At 53.7% G+C, this 13,086-nt stretch overlaps 5 protein-coding genes across 5 annotated transcripts; 2 read left to right on the forward strand and 3 right to left on the reverse strand.

Moving 5' to 3' along the window:
- Positions 1–5: 5 nt before the first annotated feature.
- Positions 6–2,116, reverse strand: MRS44_008843 (uncharacterized protein; the record flags this gene model as incomplete). The annotated part of the gene is made up of 10 exons (XM_065621080.1): positions 6–44; positions 103–182; positions 240–455; positions 512–755; positions 798–948; positions 1,002–1,161; positions 1,212–1,599; positions 1,650–1,732; positions 1,790–1,971; positions 2,064–2,116. 10 exons carry the CDS (start codon positions 2,114–2,116, stop codon positions 6–8), a joined length of 1,596 nt encoding a protein of 531 aa, XP_065477152.1.
- Positions 2,117–3,583: 1,467 nt separating this feature from the next.
- Positions 3,584–9,154, reverse strand: MRS44_008844 (uncharacterized protein; the record flags this gene model as incomplete). The annotated part of the gene is made up of 5 exons (XM_046269699.2): positions 3,584–5,284; positions 5,335–6,835; positions 6,882–7,864; positions 8,217–8,470; positions 9,076–9,154. The coding sequence occupies 5 exons, from the start codon at positions 9,152–9,154 to the stop codon at positions 3,584–3,586; spliced, it is 4,518 nt and encodes a 1,505-aa protein (XP_046132298.2).
- A 383-nt stretch (positions 9,155–9,537) lies between these two features.
- On the forward strand, positions 9,538–10,546 carry MRS44_008845 (uncharacterized protein; the record flags this gene model as incomplete). Its single annotated transcript, XM_046276344.2, has 2 exons — positions 9,538–10,363; positions 10,422–10,546. 2 exons carry the CDS (start codon positions 9,538–9,540, stop codon positions 10,544–10,546), a joined length of 951 nt encoding a protein of 316 aa, XP_046132299.1.
- Positions 10,547–10,925: 379 nt separating this feature from the next.
- Positions 10,926–11,521, reverse strand: MRS44_008846 (mitochondrial 54S ribosomal protein uL13m; the record flags this gene model as incomplete). Its single annotated transcript, XM_046276345.2, has 2 exons — positions 10,926–11,444; positions 11,501–11,521. The coding sequence occupies 2 exons, from the start codon at positions 11,519–11,521 to the stop codon at positions 10,926–10,928; spliced, it is 540 nt and encodes a 179-aa protein (XP_046132300.1).
- Positions 11,522–11,828: 307 nt separating this feature from the next.
- On the forward strand, positions 11,829–13,041 carry MRS44_008847 (uncharacterized protein; the record flags this gene model as incomplete). The annotated part of the gene is made up of 5 exons (XM_065621081.1): positions 11,829–11,949; positions 12,012–12,049; positions 12,157–12,286; positions 12,340–12,420; positions 12,527–13,041. 5 exons carry the CDS (start codon positions 11,829–11,831, stop codon positions 13,039–13,041), a joined length of 885 nt encoding a protein of 294 aa, XP_065477153.1.
- Positions 13,042–13,086: the final 45 nt, after the last annotated feature.

Here is a 13,086-nt window from a genome sequence, read left to right on the forward strand (position 1 = left end):
CGTGTCTATTTGGAAGGGTACATGTCCCAGAAGCCAATCTCCAACTATCAATTGTCAGCAAGACATATTCTCATCGGATTGTGTAAAGGGGGAATCAATTACCTTGAGGCCCTTGATAAAGATCTGGACGAGCTCCTCAATTCGAGATGGCGACTGTAGCTGAAGGTGCTTCTCAAGCAGTTCTGCGTTGCTTTGTTAGTCCTCACATAGGGGAGTGTGAAAAGGGCCTCGAGACGTACCGGATCCCAGCCTAACAGCCTGGGTGTAGTCATCCTCATTATAGTTCTTGATCCACGCCCAGTACGTGTTGTTCTCTTGAACAGTATCCTTGTGATCGCGCAGCATCCTAGCGACGGCACCATAACCGAGGAGGCAAGGGGCGAGGGCCACCTGGAGACCGAGCCAGTCGCCGTTCTGGCCAATGTCGAGGACGTAGCGGGTGTAGGCGGTGCAAGCTAGAGGCGTTTCAGTAAGGTTGCAGACGGAACGGGGAGAGGGGAGGTTGGTTTACCCTGCTTCTCCTCGGTGGCTTGGATCTCGGCGACGGAAATGCCAAAGGACTCGCAGTATGTGGTGTGCAGCTTGAGCTCGTGCATGATGTGCTGGACGATCTCGGTGGCCTGGAGAGAGAAGCGTGTGAGTTGGAATGATGGGTCATAGTTGGGAAGAGAGCTTACTCTGGAGATATCGTCGACGTTCTGCACCTTGTACGCCGCGAGAGCGTTGGCACGCGAGAAGTGTATCTTGAAGAGTTTCTGTTAGACGTGTTCCTTTGTGTCATGGTGGACTCTACGTACCAAGTAGAGATAGTCTTGAACAATGTATCCCTTGAAGGACTCGAGAGGGAGTGTTCCATCGCCAAGGGCCATGACAAAGGGGTGGTACACAAACTCTCTCCACACGTCACGGACGTCAGGGCGCTCAAGGAGCCATTCGATAAAGTAGCCCCTATTCCCGAGTTAGCAAGAATCTGTTCAAGAGATGGAGTGTGTAAAACTTACGGAGCAAAAGGAAGCGTATAAGTTGAGTGGAAGTGGTTCAGGGGACCGTGACCCTTGCCGAGACCTGGTGCAGTCCTGATGGCAGCCTCGATGTATCGGCATGCCGAGCGAACAGCCTTGGGAGCGTCGAGTCCCTTGGCCAAGTTGGACGCAATGGCCGCTATGTCATGGTCAGCTTGATCTCAGGGGCTAGTGTGAAGATAAACTTACACGCCAGAGAACATCCAGTTCCGTGGGTGCTCGTGCTGGCCTGGTACGGGCTTTGCACCCTAACGACCTCGTTGTCACCGCCGACCAGAACGTCGACGACAAACTTCCTCTCCTCTTCAGTAGTAGCCACAGTCAGGTCCTCCTTCATGGGGACATGGCCACCCTTGACAAGCACCCACTTGGGTCCCAGAGTCTGGATACTCCGCGCCACAGCCTCAAGGTCATCGACGTTGCGAACCTCAGGAGCAGACTGGCCGTTCTGCGAGAGAATGAGGAATGCCTCGGGAATGTTGGGCGTGAGAACCGTGGTGTGAGGGAGGAGGTGCTTGCAGAGATGCTGGACGGCTTCGTTGGGGAGGAGTGTCGCTCCAGAGGTTGAGACCATGACCTGCAAGTGTGAGAAGGGAGGATAAATCAGAGATGGAGGATGAAACTTACGGGATCGACGACGAGAGAAGGGATATTGTGCTTGACAACAATCTTTTCAACCATCTCTATCGTCTCTGCAGCAGCAAGCATGCCTGTTTCGTGGTGTCAGCTTGCCTTGCTAAGTTAAACGCTGACACTCTCAGACTCACCGGTCTTGATAACATCAACACCAACATCCTCAACGCAGGCTTCAATCTGCTGAGCCACAAACTCGGCGGGAATGACGTGGATGGCCTTGACGCCCTGGGTGTTTTGCGCCGTGAGGGCCGTGGTGGCCGTCATGGCGTAGCAGCCATGGGCGGCGATGACCTTTTGGTCCGCCTCGAGTCCGCTGCGAATAAGCAAACGTTAGCAAGTGAATCTTGAGGAGATGGAGCCTTCTGAGCTAGATGCCGTTGCATCGAAAGATGAGGCTCAACTCACGCCCCGCCCGAACTGTCCGACCCAGCAATGACCAGCACTCGTCCCTGAGTCATGATGATATATCCTCGTCAAACCAAGATAATGTATCTCTTTAGGAGGGAAGATGAAAAGGTCTATGATATATATGAGAAGAGATGTCTCCTGACTGTTTATCGGTCGTCAAGTTAAACTGGCAGCTTAATCCCGCGTCTCGCGCTGGGGTTATGCCCGGAGTCTTATTCGGGTACAGTCAGTGGGGCCCATCACCTCAGCATGTCATGGTGGTGACACGCCAACTTCATGATGTCTGGGCGTGAATTGCGAGGAAAATGCGCATTTTGTTTTATATCTGGATGGTTCATGCTGAGTATGGTTGTAGTTGATGATCTGAGCTTCGTACCAAAGCCACCGACCTGTAGCGAAATAGGATGATACAAGACTAGGTAGGTATTGGAGGCCAGTGGTGAAGAGGACTTGGAACAAGCGAGAGAGGGCACCTGTTCAGTTACCAACACTTGAGATGCCAGAGAAGGACAATGATAGGCAGGTTCAAGAAGAAGAAACCAACAAAAAGAAGAGAAACAAGAACAAATAGCAACCAACGCGGCCATCTACAAAGCAAAGACACCCAAGCCAGCGTACAAACATGGGCAAACTTGTCTTCGACGCAACACCAGCCAAGCCTCTAGCAGGTCCTATAGTCTAGTGGTCAGGACGTTGGATTGTATGTTCTCAACCACTCACAAGGTCACCCGTGGATCCCCTGACTAACCTCCAACAGTTGATTATCAAACAAGATCCCCTTCCAAAGGCCCCAGTTCGAACCTGGGTAGGACCTTGATCTTTCCTTTTTGTCCTTGTCGACAGTCTTTCTTTTTGTTGTGCACTCTATCGAGTTTCGATGAGATGTGGGTTTAGTTGTGCATGTGGTGACGGAAGGTTGTACGACATGCGGTGTGAATTGTTGTCCTACCAACAACCCAATGGGAATCAAAGATTATCATTTGATGTTTGCTTCGAGTCTTTGTTCCACATGATGTAAAGATGCAATTCGAAAAGTTCACTTAAACATCTATTCGTGTAGATGACGCATCAAAATCTTCATATCATGGGAACCGTCTTGTAATCTTCGTCACACTACCGGACGCCGTCCACAATGTTTTTCATCCCCTCGACCTCTCCCCACCTCGACGAGGAACGCTCTAAACAAATGGATAATGCCCCAGATTGCTTCAAGATAGGTACCAACCCACAGTCCACTGGCCACGCTCCCCTGGCCTGACCACGCCCCTTGACTCCTTGCCAAAGAAACTCCTTGATCCGAAATCAAGCCTTGACCCTGGCTCCCTGACCTGCTTGCCATAAACGGATATATACAGCTGCCAAAATCCGATCGTCTCTCTGACTTTTCATCGCCTGCTCCCAGCGTGCCCTCATCATTGCTGTCGTTGGTATCGTACAGTCGAAGCTTCATCAACCCCCTCTTGGCCTCATGTCTAAAAGAAGCCACGCCATTCTCCTGCTACTATCCCCTGGAGCCGCTAGCGCCTAAGGTTGAGCGGTGCTGGCGTCAAGTCTGCCGGCGGTCCAAGCGGTTCGCTCACGCTCCGCTGTCTCTCCGTCCTATCGTCCCCAGAACTGGCTTCACCATCATTGCTCTCCTCGCTCTCACTGTCATCGCTGCTGCTGTCACTATCGTCTTCCTCCTCGTCAAAGACGATTTGCCGCATCACATTCTTGTCGAAGAGGTCAATAACCATCCTTCGTACACCCAGCCGGTAGTGGTTCCATTCCATCGCGCTCATGACTTCCTTAAAGAACTGCGTGCTTCGGAACGCACTTGGCTTATGTACTCTCAGCTTCTGAAGATCCGTGAGCGCCTTCTTGTAGAGAACCATATTCCCTAGGTCGACAATGAGCTCGAGGACCCTCGTGTTCACATCCGCTTCGCTCAGCAGAGGTGGGAGCTCTGCTGGTTCAAGGGGCGGGCGAGCTGCGCGTGGAGGTGGTGGCTCCTGTGCAGTACACTGACTGTTAGGCAGAGTGATTGAAGCCACTGTCTTTTGCTTCCACGGCGCCAATGAGAGCAGCCTGGATAGGTCATTGGGGATACAGAATCCCAGCGAGTTGCCCATCGGCGTCGTGTTGGCATCCCAACCGTTCTCTGATAGAATCTCCAGGCCATGAGTGGAGCGAGAGATCAGACCTAGCACAAAGAATGCTGTACCACGAAGGCTCATCACTTCGTGTTGCTCAGCGATCTTGATGATCTGCTCCACCACGTCGCTGGATTCCAGGAAAGGAGCTCCGAGCTCCATCGACCCAACATTGCCGACTGCCCATAGGCAGCCCTTGACCTTGGTAAGCATCTCTGCGTCGCCCTTGTCCATCCCGTGCTCACGGATTGTGGCCGCAAACTCTTCAAAATGGCCCTTGTCACTGAGAAGCCTGCAACCCTCCTGAGTGCGGGTCAACTCGCGGTAGAAGTGTGGCGGCACGTGGCTATCGTGGAAATCACCATCCATCTCGCCGTCATCAAACAGACTCATGCGATGGTTCTGCTCGTCCGGATCGGTCAAGAAAGCCTTGGCTAGACTGGCCTCGATGACCTTGACGTATGTGTCGTTTCGTCCCAAGAACCAGTCATCCATCTCGTTGCTGATATAGTCCAATCCGTCTAGGTAATGGTAGCCGATAGATGTCGACAAGAACCGCAGTAATAGAGGTGCACCAATCTCTCCCAGGTGATCCAGAGCCGGCCTGCATTCGACGATGTACTCTAAATACGTCTTTCGATTGCACGCCTTCTCCAGGATCTTAACTGCTGTTGCGCATACCTCGATCTCAGGGTCATATAGTTGCGTTACCAGGAGCTGAATCGCCCACTTCGAATCGCTCAACCCACCCTGTCGCGACACTGGACGAATCGCATATTTTCGAAGTACGTTGGTGGCATGGATTCGAATGTCCTTGGTGCCGGCTGTCAAAGCCTTGGAAACCAGCACCCGTGGGTGGCCTTGGACGCTGTAGTCAAAACTGGACAGCAGCAGCTTGATGAGGTCTGGCCGCTGCTTCAGGTCGACAATGTGGTACATCATGTTGAACATTCTCCATCTGTCCAGCAATTGAAGTCCCTTTGGGTCGCCGGTGAGGACACCCAGCATCGCGAAGTAACCCGCACAAAGAGTATCGGAAACTCTGTCCCTAGAAAACATGGGATATTGAGCTGTGAGCCCACTGGTCTAGGTAGTTGTTAGAAGTATATCATGGACAACAAGGTAATATCTCTTACTGGGTCGCATTGCGCCAGGCACTCGGCAATCTGCCTTAGCAGTTTGCTGTCCGCCAGAAACTTGATGCCCTCTGGAGATTGCAATAGGGAGTGCATCAGAGCACATCCCGCCCTGACGTATTTCTGGGTTCCACGTGTATTCTTGACGTCCGCAAACCTGTATTTGAATGGCCGATAGAAGCTAATGATTCTCTTCATGAACTTGGACGCCTTGATTGCCTCCTCGAGACGCTTGCCACTCTGGAGCGGGCCATCAATGACCTTGATGATAGTTTCCCAGTTCCACTTGGTGTAGTTGGAACTATTGAGCACGTTGCTGTCAATGAGGAGTTGCCTGAATGTAGTGTCGTCAAAGACAACAGACTGGTTAGACTTTGGTGCTTCATCCAGGGACGTCAAATCAGCCAGGCTATTGCTCGAGGGCAGGGCCCCAGATACGGCGCCTGAAGGTGCGCTTCTGAACAATGTCCGACTGACGCTGCTAATTTGGTAGACTATACCAGAAGCAACCCAGTGGTTATTGTCGTCGAACTTGGCCGCCGATGAAAAGAGCTCTGGAAGAAGATGGAGCTCCGCACTCCAGGAAGGAGGTAGGAGGCGGCTCGAAAGCTTGAGCACTTCGCCGATCAGGAGTGTCGTCTTGCGCTGAAGAGTTGGGTTTTCATCCTCTCGGGCAATCTTTAAAAGAATGTGGAGGAGATCAGCCTTGATAAAAACAGCGAGCAGCAGGGCCGTGTAGTGCTCGACAAAGTTCTGCTCGCCATTATCTTCTTCAACAAATGATGAGATGCCCTTGTCCTTGGCATTTGGTGACTTCAGATTAGCCACTCTGCCATACGTCGTCAATCTTCTTCCAGCCAGGAATGAAGTCGCCCACCCAGGTGATTTGATCCTCAGGAGCGAGAATACAAGATCGAGTACCGTCTCGCGGATCGTGTCATTCGGTAGTAGCATGCTTGTGATGAGGGATCTAACCGCACGGAAATTGTACATGCAGAGAGCTTGAAGTCCTGGCCATGACTTCAAGGCCGTGGCGATGGCTTTGGAGTTCTGCTTGAGGACACTCTCGTTGGTGAGGAGTTGATCGGTGAAGACGGTGAAGAGCACCTCCAGTCCGTAACCGGGTTGTAAGAATCTTCGTCTCCGTGGTGAGTCGAGGAGGTATAAAAACGCAGATGCCAAGCTCTCTGGGGCTTTGTAGATGCCCTCTGAGAGCGCCTCGGACAATGGCCCAACGCCTCCAGATGCCACCAGCAGCGCTGGGTCTTTCACTAGAATCTCGGCCAGCGTCTCAATGCAGATGGGTCGTAGACGATCAACGTCCTGTTCTGCAGCTTGAGCGTTTGTGCGCCGATCTTCCCCATGCTCAGCGACAGCAACAATGGTGCGCACGACCGCCCTCGACACCTCTTTCACTCCGCCCTTCACGTCGAGAAAGGCACGAACGAACTTGAGGGCCTGCTCACGTTCGACGTCTGCCTTCCGATAATTGTTCAATGATCTAAGAGGGTCAATAACTGAACACTTTGGTATCTTCAACTGCGTACCTTATGACCAAATAATCGGTATTCAAGCTTCGAATCCTCTTCAGGGAGGCCACATCTGAGATGGCATATCTGGTCATCCGGTAACCAGCGGCAACCACTTCCCGACTTTCGCTCAGGAGCATGACCTGCATACGGAGCCCAAAGACTGACCAAACCAAGTCATACTTGAGGGTTGGATATCGCTTGAAAAGGTCGACCAACTGGTTTCCCCGTGAGACGTAGTACTCGGGCATCATGCCCTCGACCTCCAATGCCTGGAGGAGTTCAGCCAGCGCAAAGGTTGGGCTTTCCGTCGACTCTTCAATGTCGGATCCTATTACGGATCGCGACACGCTCTGCGGTGAGCGCACTTCATTAGTTCTGCTGGATTCGAGAACATTGCTCTGGGTTCGGTTTCGTGTCGGTGTGGTTGGCGGGGCCTTTCGTGTTTGCTGAGCATCCGAAATCCTCTGGCGTAGTTCTCTGATGCGCGAGTTACTGGCGTTGAGTTCTGCCTCAACCTTCAGTCGTTGCTCTTTGGTCTGCTTCGCCTTCTTAGAGTTGAGCGCCTCGAGCATGTTCTCGCTACCCTCCTTGATCTTCATCTCGCGGTTGAGCCGTTCCTTGAGGCCTGCCAGGTTCTTCTCTGCCATGGAATCCCCGTCATCCTCTTCCACCTTGTCCATGAAACTGCCTGGGTATACTGAAGCGGCGTCGGTCCGACTCCCTGCCCGGCTGCGCAGCTCCGAGCTGAAGCTTCCTGGGGCAACATTGAGGCTGCTCCCGCGAGGCGCAAAGGATACGGCTGAGGCTGATAGGTTGCGTGCGTTGGCGCCATTCGGCGGCTGGAGGCCCGAGCCATCGCGGTCGAAACTGGTGCGTCCAGATAACTGTTGAGGGAGGTTCTGCTGAGAGGAATGGCTCGGGGGGGTCATGCCCTTCTGGGTCGCGGCAGAGGAGCTCAGCATGACGACGGCGAGCGGCCCACCGGTTGGGACGGGGCCCTGGCGCGGAAGTAGTGCATTCGTCGATTGCTGAAGCGGTTGAGAGATTCGTTGCGGCGAATGCGATCGCGGTCGGGGGTATAATTACGATGTCGACGGAGGGGGAGAGATCGTTCGCGTGAAGGCGGTATCAAGGCAATAGCGACAACCTCGATATGATATGTATAGAATAGACCGCGTTTGGTCTGACTGTCGTGCTCAGCGGGCGTTAGAGGGGATGTCGAAAGTCTGTCCACCGAAATCTGAGTTCAAGGGAAGCTCCGACCAGGCTAGAGATGGGCGGAGACGGTTGTTGGAGGTGGTTACGTGGAGGTGGAGGTGGAGGCTCTGCAGCCGCGCGAGCATGAGCTACAGCAAATGATGCAGCCGCGAGGAGGAGGTTGAGAGGGGGGACCAGATCGCCAACAGAAGCAACAACCAGATGCCCTACGCCAACACCAGAGCGAAACGAGGGAGGCTCGAGGTGCAGGGCGACAGGGTTTCGAGCAACGAGCGGCGTGGTGATTGGAGGATCAAGACGGAGGTTGTTGGCCTTGCGGGCAGCCAGAGTGGAGGAGGGACCCGGCCAGGCGGTGATGGCGAGGGGAGGTGCATTGTAAGCAGGCACTAGAAGTGCTGGTCAGCCACTGTAGCTGCAGCCTGCTTCAGTGGCTCGAAGGCCCAAGGAGAATGCTGCAGGCCGTTTGAGGCCGCTGAGATTGGTGGTGGCATTCCTAAAAGCTGGGGAACTAGACGGGATGGACGGGAACGATCCAATATCAACACATGGAGAGGGGGATCCATTAATAGCATTTGAACTCTTTATTCCTTGCAAGGCTGTTTCTAGTTGTTTCATGGAGATGATTTTCGTATGGATATCACGAATATTCTTGCAAACCCTAACAATGATACAACCGAATTGTTCCTGTCCTTGTCTTGTCCTCGAGAATCTGTCCCAACTGTCAGTGGTCGAGGCATCATGGGAGACACCTCCATTTGTACCTCAGGCACCTCCGATTCGAGTCCGGCTCGAGGACTTTGCTTCTTGCCGAGTCGTACACCTCGGCTTCACTCGTCAACGCGAGAGAGCGACTCAAAAACCTCTGAAATCATGCCATTTAGAGTCACATCAAGGCTAGGATTGGCTTCTACTGGCAGATAAGATGCCAGACACACCATACGGGCCAGATAAGAAACGGCAGGTCGAGATAACGTGGGTTAGAAGCTGGAACCGTCCAGGCGGCTCCCGATGCGCGGCGCCCCAGGGAATCGGCGTCCTCCGCGCCCGGGAGCCGACCCTCGTCTCCCCATGAGGGCCGTCGATTCGCTGCCCAGCGCTTCTGCGCGCTTCAACAAATTCCTCGGCCACCGGCGCTGTCTTCTCGTTGATCGGGGCGTCCGTCTCCGTCCGCCGTTGGGGCTGTCACTGTCGCCTCCGGAGGAGGAGGGGGGGCTGACGTCTCAGGCCGAGTCTGGAAACGGTTATATATTAGAAGCTTATCTCCTCCTCTTCATGTCTAGAGTCTGCTTGTCCTCAGCTCCTTCTTCACTGCCTCCTCTCTCAGACAAGAGTCACATCAAAGTTGATCAATCATTCACTGACGTCTTTCCGTCACATCCAATTCTGGTGCAACGGATACCTTGTCTGGCCCGGATCCCTGCAGTATCAATTACACTTGAACCCTTCCGTGTCCATGCCTCAGTCTTTCACCTCGAGACCAAAGAAATCATCCGCCATGCCTTATGTATCTGCTGCCCGCTACGGCAAGGACAATGTCCGCGTCTGCAAGGTCGACCGTGATGCCTCCACTGGCATCCAGACCGTCACTGAGATGACCGTCTGCTGTCTTCTTGAGGGAGAGATCGAGACCTCGTACACCGAGGCCGATAACAGCGTCGTCGTCGCCACCGACTCCATCAAGAACACCATCTACATCACGGCCAAGGAGAACCCCGTGAACCCTCCGGAGCTGTACGCCTCTATCCTCGGTAGCCACTTCATTCAGAAGTACAAGCACATTCACGTTGCCAACGTCAACGTCAAGACTGTCCGCTGGACGCGCCTGGCCATTGACGGCAAGCCCCATCCTCACAGCTTCTTCAAGGATGGCGAGGAGACGCGGAACGTCGAGGTCCGCGTGAGCCGCCAGGATGGCATCCAGATCAAGAGCTCCATCGTCGGCCTGACCGTCCTCAAGAGCACCGGCTCTGCTTTCCACGGCTTCGTCCGTGACGAGTACACCACCCTGCCAGAGACTTGGGACCGCATCTTCTCGACCGACGTGGACGCTTCATGGAAGTGGAACACCTTTGAGAACGCTGCGGCTGTCCAGGCCTTTGCCCCCAAGTTTGATAAGGCTTGGGAGGTGGCACGAGCCGTCACCCTCAAGATCTTTGCCGAGGATGACAGTGCCAGTGTTCAGGCCACTATGTACAAGATGGCTGCTCAGATTCTGGAGACCGTGCCCGAGATTGACACTGTCGTCTACGCACTACCAAACAAGCACTACTTCGAGATTGGTAAGTTTATACAAGACTTGTTCCCTGAATCTCACATGAATACTAATCCTCTTCTTAGATCTGAGCTGGCACAAGGGCATCAAGAACACGGGCAAGGACGCCGAGGTCTATGCTCCTCAGTCTGGACCCAACGGGCTCATCAAGTGCGAGGTGTCCCGCGACACTCTGCAGTCAAGGCTATAGATACTAGAGGATTGTGCTGCTAAGATGGCATTCGTGCGGAATGATGAGATATGACAAACCCGGCAGAAAGAGAGTGATACCAAGAGACTGTTAGACTCAGATACCTACTATGCCAGGCGCAATTAATATGGAATTTTGATATAACCATCTTCTCGTAACCTTTGTGCTCACCCGTGTGTAATTTGCCTCCCTACACAGAGCAGCCGGTTGAAGGACGTGCTGAGATCCAGCAATCGTAAAAACTCGTTGTCGATTGCTTAAAGCTAGGTCATGAGATGCCCACAATATTGGTACAGATAGTACAAGACGTCCCCAATTCATCCGCACTATTTCTACAGCATGATCGCACTGCCTTCGTCCTCAACCCTCCAATACGCTCTCATAATCTGTTCTTGTCCGCGTTACGGACCTTCTCCACAGCCTTCTCCCAGCCCTGCTTTCCAACCTGGACACCGGAGAACCGTATCAAGTTCTGCTTGTACGGGTGGGCCTCGCCCTCGAACGCCTTGAGTCTCGCCAGTCGCTTATCCCGCAGTCGGTTCTTGGGCAGCATTCCGCGCACAGCCTTGCGTAGCACCTCGCTACCACCGTGCTGCTCCATGAGCACGTCCATCGTCACCGTCTTGAGGCTACCGGGTCGGGTAGTATGTCTGTAGTACGGCTTCTGCCACTTCTTGCGGCCGGTTGTGTGGAGGGCCGCGCAGTTGGTCACCACGACGTAGTCGCCGCAGTCGGTAGAGGGGTCGAAAATCGGCTTGTGCTTGCCCATGAGGAGGACAGCGATGCGCGAGGCGAGACGGCCGAGGGAAGGGGGCGTTACGCCGGGCTGAGTCGAGAGAGTGGCATGGGGGGCGGAAGCAGAAACGCCGTGCCATACTCGGGAGTAGGCCAGCCTCGTCTGTTGTGGTGGTGTCAATGGATGTGAACTGGCCGAGATACCACGGGTTTGCCTACCAGACCGAGCGTTTGAGACATTTTGACGGCTTACGAGAGGTCAATCCCTCTAGGAGAATGACTTCAGTCGGTTTGAGTTGGCCACAGAGCCCGGTGGAGGAGAATTGGGTCGTCAATGAAGCTGCGCTTAGCCGTATCGCAACACCTTCAACTCGCTCAATGAAAGTTTGATGCCAAGCCTCAATTGATGACTAAGATAGAGCCTCCATCACGTGCTTCCACGATGATCCCGAAGTCGGTGGCCCACTCCCGGGATGGCAGGGATAATTCCCGATGGTATCACTCGGTTTAGGTGGATTTCAAAGCAACAAATCTACCTCCTCAAAAAATGACGCCCAAGATCACGCCTCCTCGGGCACTTGCTGCTGCATCTCTTCTTGCCATAGCTGGATATTCCGCATACCAATACAGAGCCTCCCGCCTCAATTCTAAGAACACACCTCCCGCTGGTAGGTAGTCTTCATGCACGGTGCTCTCTCTTACACCGGCAGTATGGGCTAACGGCACTTAGCAGCACCCGGCAAGATGACCGTGGACAACTCGTTTGAGGTGCGCCCGAAGCTCGCAGAAATGAGTCACGATTGAGAAAAGGGGACGAGGGGAGTAGAGGTTGAGACATGAGGCTCAGGGATACTAATGAAACACCTCGAAAACAGACCCTCTTCGCCGTGCCGTTGTCATGTGACGGCTGTATCAAGGCGGTTTCAGACTCGCTATACAAGCTCGGTGGCATTAGTAACGTCGAGGGCAACCTGAAGGACCAGTTGATCTCTGTCAAGGGCACAGGTAAGTCGAATTGAGCAATTGAAGTTGTGCACGTGCTAACTGTCACATCTCAGCTGCCCCTTCGGCCATCGTGGAAGCTATTCAGGCAACAGGCAGAGACGCCATCTTGCGTGGATCAGGATCCTCAGACAGCAGTACGTGCATTTTCTCATCAGCATTTACTGTGGCGGTTTTAAACAGCCATTGAGATGTTATATTCACACATGCACGCCATATGACTAACCTGGAGGACCTGTACAGGTGCCGCTGTAAGCATCCTCGAGACTTTCGACGACCCCGTAGAAGGACGTTATGAAGAACCAAGCCGGGACGTAAGAGGGCTGGCACGGATGGTTCAGGTTAGCTCAGGACGAACACTTGTTGACTTGACGGTCCACGGTGTCACCCCAGGAAAGTATCGGGCCTCGATCCGCGCATTCGGAGACCTGAAGGACGGTGCACGATCAACTGGACCTGTGTGGTCGGGAGGAGAGAAGGAACTCCGAGGTGATTTGGGAGAGGTGGAAGTTGGTGAGAATGGAAGGGGAGCAACGTTTCTGGACCACGGATTTCAGATTTGGGAGGTCATCGGGCACGCCATGGTGCTGACCCAGCAAGAGGAGGGACCTGAGGGACTCAAGAACGATAAGGACACCGTCTTGGGCATCATCGCACGAAGCGCGGGCATGTGGGATAACGACAAGACGGTGTGCTCCTGCACTGGCAAGACGCTCTGGGATGAGCGCAAGGATGAGGTCAAGAAAGGCATGCTCTAAGGACGAATGGCACCTCGAGGTGTAGTACCGGATGAAGCGGCCGTC

Source organism: Fusarium solani (genome assembly GCF_023522795.1).
Source record: "Fusarium solani strain SB1 chromosome Unknown bctg00000005, whole genome shotgun sequence".
NCBI lineage: Eukaryota > Fungi > Ascomycota > Sordariomycetes > Hypocreales > Nectriaceae > Fusarium > Fusarium solani.